This window comes from Salvelinus fontinalis, chromosome 26, assembly GCF_029448725.1.
Source record: "Salvelinus fontinalis isolate EN_2023a chromosome 26, ASM2944872v1, whole genome shotgun sequence".
NCBI classification, from domain to species: domain Eukaryota; kingdom Metazoa; phylum Chordata; class Actinopteri; order Salmoniformes; family Salmonidae; genus Salvelinus; species Salvelinus fontinalis.
Window position 1 is genome coordinate 41548491 of NC_074690.1, and position 20428 is coordinate 41568918.

Genomic DNA, 20428 nt, shown 5'->3' on the forward strand with positions numbered 1-20428 from the left:
TAGTTTGGAATAAATCTGTTTTAACATCTTTCGGCTTGCTGCGTTTGTTTGAATTACGCGAGGTCTCTGGCGCACTCTGACATTTATTTGTAAGGGAGCTGATAACTTTCTTTGACTGCATCGCAAGTCTTGGCTCTCTTTTGTTTGATGACAAACTGTGAACTCCTTGTTTAACCCAATAACAATTCAATTTGCATTTCCTTTGTATCCAGGTAGAAAACTGATCTTCTGACATGTCATTTGTGGTGCTATGCAGTCATCTATTGGAATTATTTAGTAATTGCAGTTCATTCATATTTTTTTTTAAACAATCTGATCAGACCATCAAAGTTTCTATACCTAAGGTCACCGAATAGAGTGTATATACTTACTCAGAATTATTAAATATAAAACATTTTCCAGTTCATTTGATCACTTTCGACCATAAAATAAACATTTACAGCATTACAATTAAACTGATGGGTCATACGCATATACAAAAAACATCATAGATTTAGTTAACTATTTAAGAAACATTTCTTTAAATGGGTAACATTATATGCCAAAGTATCACCCCTTTAACATATAAACACAGACACTGGACACAGAAAATGTGCTTTTTTAAATAAATCTGGTAGCTCTTAAGATAACTTTTGCTTTGCTGGAATTTCACAGAGGCCTAGTTCAAACCACAACATTTCTAACAGAAAAAGGCAAATGGTAGCAGATAAATGGTAAGCTGGTTAAATAAAAGACTGCTCTTAGAACTTTCAGACTGCCATTGTTTTGGGGACATGTCTGTCTATTTCACCAAGTATCTCAGAATGTACACTACCGGTCAAAAGTTTTAGGACACCTACTCATTCAATTTTTTTTATTTTATTTTTACTATTTTCTACATTGTAGAATAATAGTGAAGACATAAACTATTAAATACCACATAGTAACCAAAAAAGTCCTAAACAAATCAAAATCTATTTTATATTTGAGATTCTTCAAATAGCCACCCTTTTCCTTGATGACAACTTTCCACACTCTTGGCATTCTCTCAACCAGCTTCACCTGGAATGATTTTCCAACAGTCTTGAAGGAGTTTCCACATATGCTGAGCCCTTGTTGGCTGCTTTTCCTTCACTCTGCAGTCCGACTCATCCCAAACCTTCTCAATTTGGTTGTGGTCAGGGGATTGTGGAGGTCAGGTCATCTGATGCAGCACTCCATCACCCTAAAATAGCCCTTACACAGCCTGGAGGTGTGTTGGGTCATTCTCCTGTTGAAAAACAAATGATAGTCCCACTAAGCGCAAACCAGATGGGATGGCTACCACAGCAATCTGCAGAAATATGCCATGCTGGTTAAGTCTGCCTTGAATTCTAAATAGATCACAATGTCACCAGCAAACCACCCCCACACCATAACACATGTTCGGACCATGCTTTACGGTGGGAAATACACATGCGAAGATCATCCGTTCACCCACATGGCGGTTGGAATCAAAAATCTCCAATTTGGACTCCAGACCAATGGACAAATTTCCACCCCTCTAATATCCATTGCTCGTGTTTCTTGGCCCAAGCAAGTCTCTTCTTCATATTGGTGACCATTAGTAGTGGTTTCTTTGCAGCAATTCGACCATGAAGGCTTGAGTCACAGTCTCCTCTGAACAGTTGATGTTTAGATGTGTCTGTTACTTGAACTCTGTGAAGCATTTATTTGGGCTGCAATTTCTGAGGCTGGTAACTCTCTAATGAACTTATCCTCTTCAGCAGAGGTAGTTCTGGGTCTTCCTTTCCTGTGGCGGTCCTCATGAAAGCCAGTTTCATCATAGCGCTTGATGGTTTTTGCGACTGCACTTGAAGTTCTTGACATTTTCTGAATTGACTGACCTTCATGTCTTAAAGTAATGATGGACTGTCGTTTCTCTTTGCTTATTTGAGCTGTTCTTGCCATAATATGGACTTAGCCCTACTTGGTAAAAGACCATCTTCTGTCCTTGTCACAACACAACTGATTGGCACAAACGCATTAAGAAGGAAAGCAATTCCACAAATTAACTTTTAAGAAGGCACACCTGTTAATTGTAATGCATTCCAGTGTGCAAAGTTGTCATCAAGGCAACTAGGTGGCTACTTTTAAGAATCTCAAATATAATGTGTATTTTGATTTGTTTAACATGTCTTCATTATTATTCTACAATGTAGAATAGTAAAGATAAAGAAAAACCCTGGAATGAGGAGGTGTTCTAAAATGTTTCACTGCTACTGTAGATTGACACTTATGTTCTTTCCATTGGAAAACATGTTTTGCATGACATTTCATGGATTTACATGTAATTGGTCACCTACAATATTTGTCTCAATTGGGCATATCTTTCGAGGTAAAGCTATCTTTTGGTTCTACAGCATAAACGGTTCCAGTCTTCCCCACGCCAGTCCCACTAAGAGGGGTGGATGGCACATCAGCGCCCTCCATCAGAGATTCCCCAGCGGACAGCAGTCCCAGATGGGGACCCTGACTCAGATTCCGACCAGGACTCTGGAGTTGGAGAGGATGCTGGCGTTCACCATGGCAATGACGTTTCGCACCGGGGGGAGGGAGTTGGAGGGGGAGAGGGGGATTTCAACATCTTTGTTGCCTTTCGAGGAAACATGGATGACGAGGACTTCCAAGAGAAACTTGACAACATACTTAACAGGATGCCTAGTATGCTTGAATTGGGTTAGTAATGGTTGGTGATGTGCACCTTCCTTCTGGCTAAACACTTTCCAACTTTTGAATGTATTATGAAAGTAAAATGTTTAAAGTCATCATTTCATAGCTCTGTATTATTTATATACTGATAAGAACAGTGATATTGAGGTTTTGTACTCCTACCACTTATCCCCCATGTGTCATCCTCTCTTTCTTCATGTCTACCTATCCCTCTCCAGACTCGGAGAGACTGCAGCTCCAGCATGTGGAGCCATGGAACAGTGTGCGTGTCACCTTTAACATTCCTCGGGACGCGGCAGAGCGCCTCAGGCTGCTGGCCCAGAACAACCAGCAGCAGCTCCGAGACCTGGGCATCCTCTCTGTACAGATAGAGGGTATGTGCAGTACCAAAATAGCAGCAGCCATGGGTATGGTCAGGCCCAAAATGCATTGTTTATTTTATAGTAAGCATCCTGAAAAGTACTTAGTTCCTGATTGTTGTTGTTAATGTTTTTTTTTTGTTTCGTCCAGGTGAAGGAGCCATAAACGTGGCCATTGGGCAGAATAGAGGTCAGGAGGTCAGGGTAAACGGACCAATCGGTGCGTCTGGTCAGATGAGGATGGATTTGGGATTCCCAGGACAACCAGGCCCAGGTGACTTGGGGCAGGACAGTGACAAGTTGAACTCTAGGCATTCATTGATCGTCTTTTAGTTGTTAGAATATAAACCAACTCCCACACCAATCTCTTGTAGGAGGCATGAGAATGAGCAACCCGTCGATGGTCCCCCCTTGCCCCAGTATGTCTGCACAGGCCATGGTTCCCGGCAGCAGTGGACAGATGCACCCCAGAGCCCCCAGACCCCCCTCACAGACTGGTGAGGACATATGCATGCTTAATAAGCAACCAGTTAACTCATTCACACATCCAAAATATGTGCAACTTGTTCAAAGGTATTGACCATATACATTTTTACCCTCCCTTCAGATGCGATGGGCCCAATGATGTCCTTGCAGCAGCAGCTTCAGCATCCCCAGGCTGGCCCCTACGGCCAAGGACCCATACCCCCCCAGGCAGCTCATCACATGCAGGTACACAATCACTAATGGAGCTCAACAATAACCATGCATTATAATCACTAACAATACTACCAATTAATGCAAGGATTACATGTATCAGGAGTTGACTGTATTTATGAAGGCTGTATTTTGACCACAGACCATGCAGGTGGGGAGGCAGCTCAACCCGGCTGCCCTCCATCAGCTGCAGCAACAGCAGCAGGCCCAGCAACAAGCCCAGCTCTCCCAGCTTGGTGGCCCCCGTCCCCCCTTCAACCCCTCTGGCCAGATGCCTGTACCATCCGGCTGGAACCAGCTCCCCACAGGGGTCCTCCAGCAGCCGCCAGCCCAGGGAGGACCCATGGGCTCAGCCTGGAGGAAGGCCCCTCCCCAAGCTCAGATGACTCAACGTCCCCCCTCCCTGGCTACGGTCCAGACCCCCAGCCACCCTCCACCTCCGTACCCGTTTGGTAGCCAACAGGCTGGCCAGGTGTTTAATGCTATGGTGCAGGGGCAGCTCCAGCAGCAGCCAGGGACTGGTCAGTTTGCAGCCCCCCAGCCTAAAGGTCCCCAAGGTGTGCCTGGAGGGGTGGCAGGACCCCCTAGACCTCCACCACCTCTGCCTCCTTCAGCAGGGCCTCAGGGAAACCTCACAGCCAAGTCTCCTGGGTCTTCACCGTCCCTCTTCCAGCAGGGTTCTCCAGGGACTCCTCCCATGATGGGGCAGGGTCAGGCCCAGCTGGGCCCGAGACCTATGACCCCACAGGGTTTCCCTCAAGGGGTAGGCTCACCGGGCAGGGCGATACTGGGACAGCAGGGTAGCATGCAGCAAGGGTTCATGGTAATGCCCCAAAATGGGCAGGCTGGACCTCCGATTCATCAAGGAGGAATGGGAGGTAAGAAATTGAATTACTGCAGATGACTACAAATGATGCATTCACTTTCACAGTGTATGTTTGTTAAATGGTCACAAATGATCTCCTGAAGCATTGCCTTATTAGTTAGAATTACTTATTAGTTAGTAACACAATTCATGCTGAAATCAAAGTACTATTCAGACAGTTACAGTGTATCCAGACTTACTATAATGACAATTTATGCTGGGCTAATGAAATTCCCAACGGTGGTGTTTGATCATAGGCATGCCCAATCGTCTGCCCATGGGGTTCCCTAACGTCCCAGGGAACCATAACTTTGTCCAGGGTCAGGTGACTAGCGCTCCAGGAACCCCTGGGGGAGGAGCCAATCCCCAGCTCCAGAGCAGCCAGGTTATGGCACATACAGGTACAAGACAAAGAATAGATCAGCACAGTTAAAATTATACTTTGCAGCTACACTACATTTCAGAAGTTTGGGGTCACTTAGAAATTTGTTTTTGAAAGAAAAGCAACAAAAAAAAGTCCATTTAAAATAACGTCAAATTGATCAGAAATACAGTGTAGACATTGTTAATGTTGTAAATGACTAATGTAGCTGGAAATGGCAGATTTATTATGGGATATCTACATAGGCCCATTATCAGCAACCATCACTCCCGTGTTCCAATGACACGTTGTGTTAGTTTATAATTTTAAAAGGCTAATTGATCATTATAAAACCCTTTTGCAATTAGGTTAGCACAGCTGAATATTCTTGCTCTGATTAAAGAAGCAATAAAACTGGCCTTCTTTAGACTAGTTGAGTATCTGGACCGTCAGCATTTGTGGGTTCGATTACAGGCTAAAAAAGGCCAGAAACAAAGACCTTTCTTCTGAAACTCGTCAGTCTATTCTTGTTCTGAGAAATTAAGGCTATTCCAGATGAGAAATTGCCAAGAAACTGAAGATCTTGTACAACGCTGTGTACTACTCCCTTCACAGAACAGCACAAACTGTCTCTAACCAGAATAGAAAGAGTGGGAGGCCCTGGTGCACAACTGAGCAAGAGGACAAGTACATTAGTGTCTAGTTTGAGAAACAAGACGCCTCACAAGTCCTCAACTGGCAGTTTCATTAAATGTACCCGGAAAACACCAGTCTCAACGTCAACAGTGAAGAGGCGACTCCGGGATGCTGACCTTCTAGGCAGAGTTGCAAAGAAAAAGACATATCTCAGAGTCAGACTGGCCAATAAAAAGAACACAGACACTGGACAGAGGAAGATTGGAAAAAAGCGTTATGGACAGACAAATCTAAGTTTGAGGATCACAAAGAAGAACATTCGTGAGACACAGAAAAAATGTAAAGATGCTGGAGGAGTGCTTGACGCCACCAAGCGTGGTGGAGGTAATGTGATGGTCTGGGGGAGATTTGGTGGTGGTAAAGTGGGAGATTTTTACAGGGTAAAAGGGATCTTGAAGAAGGAAGGCTATCACTCCATTTTGCAACGCCATGCCATACCCTGTGGACGGAGCTTAATTGGAGCCAATTTCCTCCTACAACAGAACAATGACCCAAAGCACAGCTCCAAACTATTGAATAACTATTTAGAGAAGAAGCAGTCAGCTGGTATTCTGTCTATAATGGAGACCAGCACAGTGACCGGATCTCAACCCTATTGAGCTGTTGTGGGAGCAGCTTGACCGTATGGTATGTAAGAAGTGCCCATCAGTCCAACTTGTGGGAGGTGCTTCAGGAAGCATGATTACCTCAACAAAATGACAATTAGAATTCCAAAGGTCTGGAAAACGTAATTACTGCCAATGGAGGATTCTTTGACGAAAGCACTTTGAAGGACAATTATTATTTCTAACCTTGTCAACGTCTTGACTATATTTCCTATTCATTTTGCAACTCATTTTATGTATGTTTTCATGGAAAACAAGGACATTTCTAAGTGACCACAAACTTCTGAACGGCAGTGTATCTACGAGAGAAAAAGCCCAAGCAGGGTCGTTCAGTTTGATTTCAATCACTTTTTGACTGCACACCGTTACATTTTTATTTGAATCTAAATTTTAACTTCCAATTACTACCACAAAGATGGCCTCTGGTCCGCACACTGTCGAATGTCAACTTAAATGGTGATGTCTATTCTATTATCTATATTTCTATGATTTTAATTTGGAAGATTGACAGTGTAATTTAAAACAACTGATATTTCATACAAGTCAACATTCCTCAACCGTCTTTGTGGTACCGTTTGAAAGTTGAAATGTCAATGCTATTCCCATTTTAGTGCATTTATCAGCCAAAACTTGACACCCACCCTGTATTCAAGAGCATGCTTTGTCTCAACCGAGGGCGGGCACAACACAAACACCTCAGATTATGTAAAATGAGGTCTAAGCTGCAACGTATAATTGATGTTGAAGGTTTTTATATATACAGTTGAGGTCGGAAGTTTACATACACCTCAGACAAATACATTTCAACTCAGTTTTTCACAATTCCTGACATTTAATCTTAGTAGAAATGCCCTGTTTTAGGTCAGTTAGGATCACCACTTTATTTTAAGAATGTAAAATGTCAGCATTATAGTAGAGAATTATTTATTTCAGCTTGTATTTCTTTCATCACATTCCCAGTGGTTCAGAAGTTTACATACACTCAATTAATATTTGGTAGCATTGCCTTTAAATTGTTTAACTTGGGTCAAATGTTTCGGGTAGCCTTCCACAAGCTTCCCACAATAAGTTGGGGGAATTTTGGCCCATTCCTCCTGACAGAGCTGGTGTAACTGAGTCAGGTGTGTAGGTCTCCTTGCTCGCACACACTTTTTCAGTTCTGCCCACACATTTTCTATAGGATCAGGGCTTTGTGATGTCCACTCCAACACCTTGACTTTCTTGTCCTTAAGCCATTTTGCCGCAACTTTGAAAGAATGCTTGGGGTCATTGTCCATTTGGAAGACCTATTTGCAACCAATCTTTAACTTCCTGACTGATGTCTTGAGATGTTCCGTCAATATATCCACATCATTTTCCTTCGTTGTGTTGCCATCTATTTGTGAAGTGCACCAGTCCCTCCTGCAGCAAAGCACCCCCACAACATGATGCTGCTACCCCCGTGCTTCACGGTTGGGATGGTGTTCTTCGGCTTGCAGGCCTCCCCCTTTTTCCTCCAAACATAATCATGGTCATTATGGCCAAACAGTTCTATTTTTGTTTCATCAGACCAGAGGACATTTCTCCAAAAAGTACGATCTTTGTCCTCATGTGCAGTTGCAAACCGTGGTCTGGCTTTTTATGGCGGTTTTGGAGCAATGGCTTCTTCCTTGTTGAGCGGCCTTTCAGGTAATGTCAATATAGGACTCGTTTTACTGTGGATATAGATGCTTTTGTACCTGTTTCCTCCAGCATCTTCACATGGTCCTTTGCTGTTGTTCTGGGATTGATTTGCACTTTTCGCACCAAAGTACGTTCATCTCTAGGAGACAGAACACGTCTCCTTCCTGAGTGGTATGACGGCTGCGTGGTCCCATGGTGTTTATACTTGCATACTAGTGTTTGTACAGATGAATGTGATACCTTCAGGCGTTTGGAAATTGCTCCCAAGGATGAACCAGACCCTTGGAGGTCATGGCTGATTTCTTTAGATTTCCCCATGATGTCAAGCAAAGAGGCACTGAGTTTGAAGGTAGGCCTTGAAATACATCCACAGGTACACCTCCAATTGACTCAAATTATTTCAATTTGCCTATAAGAAGCTTCTAAAGCCATGATATCATTTTCTGGAATATTCCAAGCTGTTTAAAGGCACAGTCAACTTCTGACCCACTGGAATTGTGATACAGTGAATTAATCTGTCTGTAAACAATTGTTGGACACATTACTTGTGTCATGCACAAAGTAGATGTCCTAACCGACTTGCCAAAACTATAGTTTGTTAACAAGAAATTTGTGGAGTGGTTGAAAAACAAGTTTTAATGACTCCAACCTAAGTGTATGTAAACTTCCGACTTCAGCTGTGTGTATATATATATATATTTTTTTTTTCTTCAAGAAATTATCCAACAGTTTGACAACCCTTTTTGTAAGCTTTTAAATTATATCAAACTCAATCGTTGTATCTTTTCCAGTGCTGAAGACATGGATGTCTAATGGTATGGTGGGGTATGCAAAAAGGGTAAACTTTGGGCACCTCTATCTCTTGAATGTTTTGGCATTCAGGTCCAAAAAGTTACTTTCTCACCACTGGGCGAGTATGTATGGAAAGTTTAGTTACAATCAAAATGGGTGTGGTCAAAAAGTGATTAAAATCAAATGGACTGACCCAGCAGACAATACAGTGATATGATTTAATCTGTATCAGGCCAACCTCAGTGTCATTCTCTTCTGATCTGATTTCAGGAGCCCAGTCGTCAGCCTCCACCCCCAACAACATGCAAGGTCCGTCCCACTCCCAGCCCAATGTCATGGGCCTCCACAGTGGCATGGCCGGCCAGCCCCCAGGCACCACCTCAGGCCCCAGTATGGGCCAGCCCGGCCTCCAGACCCAGATGATGGGCCTCCAGGGCCAGCCTGTGTCCTCGTCCCCCAGCCAGATGGTCCAGGGTGGGGGTCCGGGGCAAGCGGTCCTCTCCAGACCCCTCAACCCAGGGCAGAGAGGAGGCATGACCCCACCCAAGCAGCTGATGCCCCAGCAGGGCCAGGGGGTGATGCACAGCCAGGTGGTTGGAGGGCAGGGGCACCAGGCGATGCTCCTACAACAACAACAGCAGCAGCAACAACAGCAAAACTCCATGATGGAACAGATGCAACAGATGCAAGGAAACAAACAGGCGTTTGGGGTGAAAGGTCAGGCCGGGGTCATGCCAGGTCAGATGATGCGGGGTCCGTCTCCTAACGTGCCCGGTAACATGTCTCAGTTCCAGCAAGCTCAGGTGGGCCAACAGCAGCAGCAGCAGCAGCAAATGGCTCAGCTCCAACAACAGCAGCAGCAACACCAGCTACAACAACATCAACAGATGACCCAGCAGCAGACCCAACAGGTATTTCATTACTTTAAAAAATATATATATATATTTGCATTGTGGCAATAGGTAGAAAACCCAATTTCCCTTCTGCGTAGGGAAATATTATTTCACTTGTTCATTCCTAAATTTGTTCAGGTCCCCATGGGTGGCAACCCCAACCAGGCCATGGGTATGCACAGTCAGATGAGACTCCCCAGTGGTCATCCTCTGGTCCAGCAGCAGCTCCAACAACAGAAACAACAACAAGCCATTCTACAACAGCAGCAACAACAGGCGACGCAGCAACACCCACACGCTCTCGGAGACCCCAGTGGCTGTACAGGCGACATGGGCAGTGTCCAACAGATGCTCCAGGACATGCAGGGTCAGCAACAGCAGCAAGGCATGACAGGAATTGGAGCGCCCCAACACATGCAGGTGGGCAACGGCCACTTCCCGGGTCACGGGATGAATTTCAATCCCCAGTTCGGGGGTCAAATGCCTATGAGTGGGTTGTGCGCTCAGGCAGGGGGTTTCCCAGTGAACAAGGACGTGACGCTGACCAGTCCTCTCCTGGTCAACCTGCTCCAGAGTGACATCTCGGCTAGTCAGTTTGGACCTGGGGGGAAGCAGGGGGCTGGAGGTCCTGGCCAGGCCAAACCCAAGAAGAAGAAACCACCACGCAAGAAGAAGCCCAAAGTAGGGGAGGGACAGCAGCCGATGGAGGGGCTAGGGTAAGAAGCTGAATTTTCTTGAAATCTTAACATACACAAAGTATTCGGTATTGGACATGGTTAGTCATTGAGGTATTATTTTCTTCTACCCAGGGGTCTGGATGTGGGTGTCGGCCTGGAGGACACAGAGCTGCCAGCACTGAGTGGGGAACAGGGGGTGGGCATGGACCATTCTGGACCCAAACTTTCAGACTTCACCAACAGGCCTGCAGGTATGCAATGTTCATGATTCTTGGTTTGCTCACTCACACTTTTATCTTTTAGTCGAGTGGCTTCTTATCACTCCTTTTCTCTCATGTCAGGTTTCCCAGGTCAGCCTGGAGACCAGAGAGTCCTACAGCAGGTGCCCATGCAGTTCATGCAGCAGCATCAGCAACAGCAACAGCAAATGCAGCATATACAGCAGCAGCAGCATCAGCAGCAGCTGCAACAACAACAACAACAACAGCAGCAGCAGCTGCAGCAACAACAGCAGATGCAGCAACAGCAGCAAATGCAGCAACAGCAGCAACAGATGCAACAGCAGATGCAGGGAATGCAGGTTCCTCCAGGACAGCAGCAGGGGGTGGCTGGAGCTCTGGGTCAGACTCAAGGTCAGCCACAGATGCACCCTCATCAGCTACAACAACAACAAAAGCAGCAACAACCACACCATCAACAGCAGCAGCAGCAGCAACAACAGGTACCATCGACTGCGTGTGTGTGTCGTCAAGACACATTTTCCATGTTAACTATGGATTATATAGCTAATTTGTTCCGGTTGTGTTATAGCAGCAGATGGTCATGAAGATGCAGCAGGAGCAGGCTAAAAACCGGATGCCCCTCCATCCAGGCGGGCAGAACCCCCCCAGGGGCATGATGAACCCCGGGGAGGCCCAGAGGATGCCTGGCACCCAGCAGGGCAACATGCCCGTCATGATCAACCTCCAGGGGCACGGAGGAGTGCCCCCCTCCCCAGACAAACCCAGAGGGATGCCCCTCATGGTCAACCCACAGGTTGGACACTATCTGATCGATGTTTGAATTATATTGAATTATAACATATTTATTGTTATTGTCTTGTTAATATTCTATGCCTGTTAATTCCCTGGGGTGTGTATATCATCTATCCCTACCTATGTAGATGGCTGGGGCAGCGCGGCGGATGTCTCACCCTGAGGCAGGGCCTGGTTCCCAAGGAACGGGGGCTGAGGAGACCCCTGGAGGGCCCCACTCTCTGCAGGACAGACCTGGAGGCCAGGAGATGGGGATGCAGTCTGGGAATGGAGCCCAACAGATGGTGGTGAACCAGGGCACAAACGCCCACATGATGAAGCAGGGCCCCAGCCCCTCGCCCATGCCCCAGCACCCTGGAGCCAGTCCCCAGCAACAGATGCCCCCTCAGCCCCTGCAGGGTGGCCCCATGCCTGGCCTCCACTTCCCTAATGTCCCCACAACTTCCCAGAGCTCCAGGCCCAAAACACCCAACCGGGCCAGTCCCAGGCCCTACCACCACCCTCTCACACCTACCAACCGTCCTCCCAGCACTGAGCCCTCTGAGATCAACCTCTCCCCTGAGAGGCTGAACGCCTCCATCGCAGGCCTGTTTCCCCCCAAGATCAACATCCCTCTGCCCCCCAGGCAGCCCAACCTCAGCCGGGGCTTTGAACAGCAGGGTGGGCTCAACCCCACCACTCTCAAAGCCATAGGGCAGGCCCCTCCCAGCCTAACTATGTCCAGCAACAATGGAAGTGGTGGAGGTAACTCTAACAATGGTCAGCAGTCTTTCCCTACAGGCAGTGGAGCGGCCAACTTGGGCCAAGGGAAACAGGACAAGCAGTCTGGAGGAGGGCAGGCTAAAAGGGCCAGTCCCAGTAACAGCCGCAGATCCAGCCCTGCCTCCAGCCGCAAAGCCACTACCCCCAGCCCGGGGAGGCAGAAGGGGGCTAAGATTGCCCTAACCTCCCCTCACCAGCAACACATGGTCAACCCCCAGACAGGGCAGACCATGATGTTGAGCCCTACCCCAGTGCCTCCTAGCCCGGTCTCTCTCCCACTCGCGGTTGGGGTGGGCCTGGAGGCCCATCAGATCAAGAGCCCCTTCCAGGGGTTCCAGGATAACACAGCTGAGATGCCCAGGGAAGGGCAGGGAATGGCAGGTGTAGAGCAGCGGCAGATGCCCCAGCCTTTGAGGGAGCTCTCCGCCCCCCGGATGGCTAGCCTTCGTGTCCCAACTCCTCAGGAGGCTAAAGCTGGGCTTGAGCGCACAATGGTAGCAGGGGAGAGGCAGCCTGTACAGATGGCTCCTCAGCAGGAGTTTGTATCTGTAAATGATGCCTCTCCTGCTCTAAGGGATGCTCCTACCTCCCTTAACCAGCTGCTGGATAACGCAGCCACCCCCAGCGTGCCTGCCAGGCCCACTCAGAGTGCTCCAGCTGGGGATACTGTCTGTAAGGAGAGCACTAAAGCCTCCATAGATCAAGAGAACCCATCCAGTGCTTTTCATAGCTCGGAAGTCGGGGCTACTGCTGTTGCTACTACTGGTGCTGCTGTGAACGAGCCAGAAGCTAAACCCAAGCCCAGCTCAACCCCCAGCCCCAAACTCCCAAATCCAGCCAGTAGTCCTAATCTGCAGCCTAAAGGAAGCCCCAATCTTAATGCTAATCACAGCCCTAGCCCCAATCTAAACCTGACTGCTAGCCCCAACCCTACTCTAAACCCTACTCCTAGTCTTCGTGTCAATGTGGGCGCTAGCCCCAACACAGCCACAGTCAGTCACAGTTGTCCCAGCCTCAACGTTTCCCCCAGCCCAAACCCTAACTCAAACCCTGCAGGTAGTCCCAAATTAATCCCCAGCCCTAAACCCCTGGCCAGTGTCTCCACAGTCCTGCAGATCCCTGCATCCTCTGCCACCATCTCCCCCAACCAGATAACCGTGTTTGTCACCTCCAACCCTATCAGTTCCACCCCTCAGGCACCCCCAGCCATCGTCTCCACTATGGTGGCCATGCCCAATAAGAACATCAGACCACAGCAGCTCAGCCAGCAGACCACTGCCCCCCGGCCCCAATTCATTACCACGCCTGTGTTTATTAATACCGGTACCCCAATCTTCCAGGTCCCCGCTGCTTCTGTGGCCCCCAACACCACAATGGTGTCCCGGCCGATCACCATGGTAGGGCCGATACAGGTGTCCACCACTAATATCCAGCTCACCACCGCTCCAACCCAGGCCCAAGCCCCAGTCACAGGCTCTGCCTGGACCCAGGCTTCTGTGGTCAGTGTGGCCGGCACCCAGCCTGCCCGAACGCTAGTTGAGCAGGTCCAGATGGCCAGTAGACAGGCTTCCCCTGTCCCTGTTAGTAACTTGCCTCCTCCCCAGCAGCAAAGCCCTACCACTCCCAAGCCAGAGACCTCTGGTGAGGCGCTCACCGGACATAAATCTAGCCCGCCAGTTGGGCAGCCTTCCCGCCGTCAAAGCCCCTATCCCACGGCCTCTACGTTTGCCTCGTCTCCCTTCCAGCAGCCCCTAGGGGCCCCTTTTCCATGCTCCCCCTCCTTGGCTGCCCAGGGCAAGCCTTTCCAGGCTCCTGGCTCTGCACCAGTGAGCAGTCCACCAGATTCCCAGCAGGTTTCTAAGGAACGGTCAGCCCAGACTTTAGGAGGGGCTTACCAGCACCAGACAGGTCTGAACGCTGGGGGTGTGCCATTTCATACATCCCCTGCATCTCTCACCCAGACTGAGGCCACAGTGTCTGGAGCACAGACTCAGACTACTTCTGCTGCTGCTCAGAAAGTCACCACTCCTCCTCCCGTATCAGCTCCAACTCCTGTTCATGCTCAACCTGCTACACCAGCCCAGTCCCCTGTTCCTGCCCCAGCCGCTAAACCTACCACCCCTCCGCCAGTCTCAGTCCCTGTCACCACCCCAATCACTACTACTGCCCCTGTTCCTACCACTGCTACATTTCTCCCTGATCCGGCTCCTCCTTCAGCCCCAGTCCCAATACCAAATCTGTCCCCATCTACATCTCCTGTTGTTGCCACCACTGGACCCTCCAACCCCCCCAGGGACTCCTCAGCCATATCTTCCCCAGTGGCCCTTACCCCTACTGTGGCTCAGCCTGTCCCCACAGCCATGGAGCCTCCAAGCCAGCCAGCTCCACCAGAGGCCACATCACCTTCGGAGAATACCCAGATCACCCCAGGTACATATCAATCCATGATTGAGTAACGTATCCCCCACATATCGACCATTCATTGATAATAACAACCTTCACCATCTCCTTCCTCCCAGTGTCAATCCAACCTGAAGCTCTACAGCAAGAGGAGCCTTCTGCTACTGAAAAGACTGGTAAGTACTGTCACACTAACTGATCTATAACAAAATGGTGGATGCTCCAGACCCTAATGACATGGTAATGACATAATATGACTTGGTAACAGAGTATAAATGGAATATATGCAAAGATTGTTGTATATCTAGAGGGCACCATAAAATGTAACAACTACAGCATAGAAGGACAAGTTACACTACATTAACAAAAGTGTGCAGACACCTGCTCGTCGAACATCTCATTCCAAAATCATGGGCATTAATATGGAGTTGGTCCCCCCTTTGCTGCTATAACAGCCTCCACTCGTCTGGGAAGGCTTTCCACTAAGGTGTTCGATGGGGTTGAGGTCAGGGCTCTGTGCAGGCCAGTCATGTTCTTCCAGACTGATCTCAACAAACCATTTTAGTATGGACCTCGCTTTGTGCATGCTGAAGTGAGATAGGGCCTTCCAACTTTGTGGCAACAGTTTGGGGAAGCACAGAATTGTCTAGAATGTCATTGTATGCAGGTAGCGTTCTCTTGGCATCCGCCAAACCCAGATTCGTCCATTGGACTCCCAGATGGTGAAACGTGATTCATCACTCCAGAGAACCCGTTTCCACTGCTCCAGAGTCTAATGGCGACAAGCTTTACACCACTCCAGTTGACGCATCGCATTGACCATGGTGATCTTAGGCTTCTGTGCAGCTGCTCGGCCATGGAAACCCATTTCATGAAACTCCAGACTAACAGTTCTTGTGCTGACGTTGCTTCCAGAGGCAGTTTGGAACTCGGTAGTGAGTGTTGCAACCGGGGACAGACGATTTGTACACACTCGGCGGTCCCGTTCTCTGAGCTTGTGTGGCCTACCACTTCACGGCTGAGCCGTTGTTGCGCCTAGACATTTTTACTTCACAATAACAGCACTTACAGTTGACCAGGGCAGCTCTAGCAGGGCAGAAATTTGACAAACCTACTTGTTGGAAAGGTGGTATTGTATCACAGAGTCACATTGAAAGTCATTGAGCTCTTCAGTAAGGCCATTCTACTGCCAATGTTTGTATATGGAGATTATATGGCTGTGTGCTTGACTTTATTTACCTGTCAGCAACGTGTGTTGTATAGCCGAATCCACTAATTTGAAGCGGTGTCCACATACTTTTGTATATACAGTATTAAATAATGTTATAGTCTGGGACCAAATCTGAAAAATCTTGCTATGAGATACTTGTACAGCTCTGGGACCATACTTTTATATGATGCACTGTATGCCGTGAACATAACATGCAGCTTGCTGTGATATTTAGTAACTTTTTTGTTTGTCTTTTTTTACTTCTACAGCAGAAGAAGTTGCCACTGTAACTGAACAAGGGTGAGGTTCTCAAGACATATTTCAAACTAACAAAATGTCAGTATGAAAGAAATACTTGGCATGCCAGAGGTAATTATGTTATTCCATTGCCTGTAAAAGGTTACCATCAGTATTCTTTAAGTATTTGTTAGTAATTGGCCTAGTCTACAGTAAGTGCCATGTATATAAACAGAAATGCTTCGACATTTGTAACTACTGAAACTCAGGGAGTTCATTTGGTTGGCCAGGGAAAGGGGGGTACATGAGGAAAATCGATGAGCCACTTGGTACACTACATTACCAAAAGTATGTGGACACCTCGACGGTTCTGTTCTCTGAGCTTGTGTGGCCTACCTCTTTGCGGCTGAGCTGTTGTTGCGCCTAGAAGTTTCCACTTCACAATATTAGCACTTACAATTGACCGGGCAGCTCTAGCAGGGCAGAAATGTGACGAACTGACTTGTTGGAAAGGTGGCATCCTCTGACAGTGCCACTTCTACTATTTTCTGCAGCCACAGACGTCACTTCCTGTTGAACGTGGAACGGGAAAGAGCTCGGTTTTGTTTGTTTGGAAAGTTTGCTGTTTAAAGTATTGTAATGAAACAGGCAGGGAGCAGGTCTCGAACCCTCGACCTTCTAGCCCGAAGTCCAGCGCGCTATCGACTGTGCCGCAAAAGCATGCTCGTGGGGTAGAGTCGATTTCCGCGCTTATAAACCCAGGGTCGTTACACTACTCCCTCCTTTCAAAGAGCGCGTCCTCGCGCTAGCTTGCGACTTTACGTCTTACAGGAACGCGCTCACCGGCCAAGCACACGCACTGTCGTGGATGCGAGGTCCGATCACTTCTGACACCAGTGTAATGAAACAGCAGGGAGCAGGTCTCGAACCCTCAACCTTCTAGCCCGAAGTCCGGCGCGCTATCGACTGTGCCGCAAAAGAATACTCAAGCGGCAGAGTCGATTTCCGCGCTTATAAACCCAGGGTCGTTACAGTATATTGGAAAGTTATCGGTAGTTACCTAGCTTCTTATGTTGGATCCCGCGACGCAGTTGGCATCAGTTGCTGGGACTGCTTGTATCTTTCCAGTGATCCTGACGACCAAGGACGGGTCTGAGGAGCTATTTGGCGTCACAGCTAGCCTAGCTGCTAGCTAGCTGGACATCAAGCTAGCGAGGTGTTCTTGAACGCAGCCTGCGACCCGGTTAGCCATTGTGGCTGGGACCGCGGATTGTCCCGGGTGTGTGGCTGTCTAGATCCCTGCTGTTTGTTGTTTTTAATCTTCCCCGTGACCTGCCCTGTCTGGAACTGCGAGGAGTAACAGCCTAACATACGTTGCTAGCTACCATGACAAAGACCAAAGCCGGCGAGTGTACCGTTGAGGACAGTGCCATTGGTGTCTCTCTATCACGTGTGAATGATCTTTTAAACGAACAAAAAGAGACCTACAAGCAGTTGTTACAACAACAAGAAAATAGCTACAAGTTTTTTGTCCAAAAACTGGTGGATTCTACTAATAAAAGAATGGACGACGTGAAGAACAGTTTGCAGTTCTCGCAGGGTCAGCTCGACGAGTTGAAACAGGAGAACGGCAAGATGACAGCAATCTGTAAGTCATCGAGAGAGGACATCAGTTCTGTGTGTGAATCCATGATAACAATGACAGATAAATCAGACTATCTCGAGGGACAATCAAGGCGAAAACAACATGGTTGTGGACGGAATTGCAGAATCTCCACCTGATACCTGGATGGAGTCTGAGGACAAAGTGAGGGAAATCATTTACAAAATAGCCTCCAATACCCCACTCAATAAATTGGATGCAGTCTATCACAGTGCCATTCGTTTTGTCACCAAAGCCCCATATACTACCCACCACTGTGACCTGTACGCTCTCGTTGGCTGGCCCTCGCTTCATACTCGTCGCCAAACCCACTGGCTCCAGGTCATCTACAAGACCCTGCTAGGTAAAGTCCCCCCTTATCTCAGCTTGCTGGTCACCATAGCAGCACCCACCTGTAGCACGTGCTCCAGCAGGTATATCTCTCTGGTCACCCCCAAAACCAATTCTTCCTTTGGCCGCCTCTCCTTCCAGTTCTCTGCTGCCAATGACTGGAACGAACTACAAAAATCTCAAACTGGAAACACTTATCTCCCTCACTAGCTTTAAGCACCAGCTGTCAGAGCAGCTCACAGATTACTGCACCTGTACATAGCCCATCTATAATTTAGCCCAAACAACTACCTCTTTCCCTACTGTATTTATTTATTTAGCTCCTTTGCACCCCATTATTTATATCTACTTTGCACATTCTTCCACTGCAAATCTACCATTCCAGTGTTTTACTTGCTATATTGTATTTACTTCGCCACCATGGCCTTTTTTGCCTTCACCTCCCTTATCTCACCTCATTTGCTCACATTGTATATAGACTTATTTTTCTACTGTATTATTGACTGTATGTTTGTTTTACTCCATGTGTAACTCTGTGTTGTTGTATGTGTCGAACTGCTTTGCTTTATCTTGGCCAGATCGCAATTGTAAATGAGAACTTGTTCTCAACTTGCCTACCTGGTTAAATAAAGGTGAAATAAATAAAATTAAAATAAGGTTCATGAAATCAATAACTTGCTAACATCAGATAACATTCATATATTAGCCATTTCTGAGACTCACTTAGATAATTGATTTGATGAGACATCAGTAGCGATACAAGGATATAACATCTATATACGAGACAGAAATGCTTATGGGGAGGAGTTGCTGTATATATTCAGAGCCATATCCCTGTAATGCTTAGAGATGATCTTATTAATCAACCTACCAGGGTGTTTACAAACACTACAGGAACAAGATCATCCACATGTATCAATCACATTTTTACTAATACTGTAGAACTTTGTTCTAGAGCTGTATCTGTACCTTGTGGATGTAATGATCACAATACAATGGCTATATCCAGGAAGCCAAAGTTCCAACAGCTGGGCCTACAATAGTGTATCAATAGTGTATTAGAAAAAATTGTGTGGACTAAATGCAATGCTATTTCTCTGTAAACAAATAAACAGACTTTCAGCATGCTTATAGAGAAGGGCACTGCACCGACACAAATGACTGATGATTGGTTGCAAAAAATTGATAAGATTGTGGGAGGTGTACTGTTAGATTTCAGTGCAGCCTTTGATATTATTGACCATAACCTGTTGTTGAAAAATGTACGCTATGGCTTTTCAACCTCTGCCATATTGTGGATCAGAGGGCTGATAGAAATGCTATGCATGCCAGTCTCTTTTGGCTAAGAGTTAAGGAGAGACTGACTGCATCACTTCTTTTTATAATAAACATTAAAGTGTTGAAAATCCCAAATTGTTTGCATAGTCAGCTTACACACAGCTCTGACACACACACTTACACCACCAGACATACCACCAGGGGTCTTTTCACAGTCCCCAAATCCAAAACAAATTCAAGAAAGCCTACAGTATTATATAGAGCCATTATTGCATGGAACTCAAATAAACAGCAAACCTAGTTTAAAAAAACAGATAAAGCCCCCATGGCACAGTGCCTCTCCCCTATTTGACCTAGATAGTTTATATGTATACATTGATATGTAAGCTACGTGTGCCTTTTAAAAAATGGATGTGGTTCTTCTCTAATGATGTTCTGTATTATGTCATTCTGTATTATGTTTTGTGTGGACCCCGGGAAGAGTAGCTGCTGCTTTTGCAACAGCTAATGGGCATCCTAATTAAATACCAAATACGTTGAAAGTCACTGAGCTCTTCAGTAAGGCCATTCTACTGCCAATGATTGACTATGGAGATTGCATGGCTGTGTGCTCAATTTTATAAACCTGTCAGCAACAGGTGTGGCTGAAATAGTCTAATCCATTAATTTGAAGGGGTGTCCACATACCTTTTTTGTGTGTATATATACAGCATATCACAAAAGTTAGTACACCCCTCACATTTTTGTAAATATTTGAGTATATCTTTTCATGTGACAACACTAAAGAAATGACACTTTGCTACAATGTAAAGTAGTGCGTGTACAGCTTGTATAACAGTGTAAATTTGCTGTCCCCTCAAAATAACTCAACACACAGCCATTAATGTCTAAACCGCTGGCAACAAAAGTGAGTACACCCCTAAGTGAAAATGTCCAAATTGGGCCCAAAGTGTCGATATTTAGTGTGGCCACCATCATTTTCCAGCACTGCCTTAACCCTCTTGGGCATGGAGTTCACCAGAGCTTCACAGGTTGCCACTGGAGTCCTCTTCCACTCCTCCATGACGACATCACGGAGCTGGTGGATGTTAGAGACCTTGCACTCCTCCACCTTCCGTTTGTGGATGCCCCACAGATGCTCAATTGGGTTTAGGTCTGGAGACATGCTTGGCCAGTCCATCACCTTTACCAAGGCAGTGGTCGTCTTGGAGGTGTGT

At 47.0% G+C, this 20428-nt stretch overlaps 1 protein-coding gene across 2 annotated transcripts in view; it reads left to right on the forward strand.

The window, feature by feature from the left end:
* The window catches only part of LOC129824376 (nuclear receptor coactivator 6-like), a 41288-nt gene that overhangs the window by 17758 nt on the left and 3102 nt on the right, over positions 1 to 20428 (forward strand). The window contains exons 2-16 of one of the 2 annotated variants that reach the window (XM_055883964.1): positions 2382 to 2697; positions 2910 to 3065; positions 3202 to 3324; positions 3425 to 3547; positions 3658 to 3761; positions 3889 to 4624; positions 4869 to 5012; positions 8998 to 9638; positions 9759 to 10336; positions 10430 to 10548; positions 10639 to 11018; positions 11108 to 11332; positions 11460 to 14523; positions 14613 to 14669; positions 15973 to 16003. In XM_055883964.1, coding sequence (XP_055739939.1) covers positions 2430 to 2697; positions 2910 to 3065; positions 3202 to 3324; positions 3425 to 3547; positions 3658 to 3761; positions 3889 to 4624; positions 4869 to 5012; positions 8998 to 9638; positions 9759 to 10336; positions 10430 to 10548; positions 10639 to 11018; positions 11108 to 11332; positions 11460 to 14523; positions 14613 to 14669; positions 15973 to 16003 — 6749 coding nt within the window. In that variant the 5' untranslated portion in view covers positions 2382 to 2429. The remainder of the gene's footprint in view (positions 1 to 2381; positions 2698 to 2909; positions 3066 to 3201; positions 3325 to 3424; positions 3548 to 3657; positions 3762 to 3888; positions 4625 to 4868; positions 5013 to 8997; positions 9639 to 9758; positions 10337 to 10429; positions 10549 to 10638; positions 11019 to 11107; positions 11333 to 11459; positions 14524 to 14612; positions 14670 to 15972; positions 16004 to 20428) is intronic. The other variant, XM_055883965.1, reaches the window with a different exon arrangement.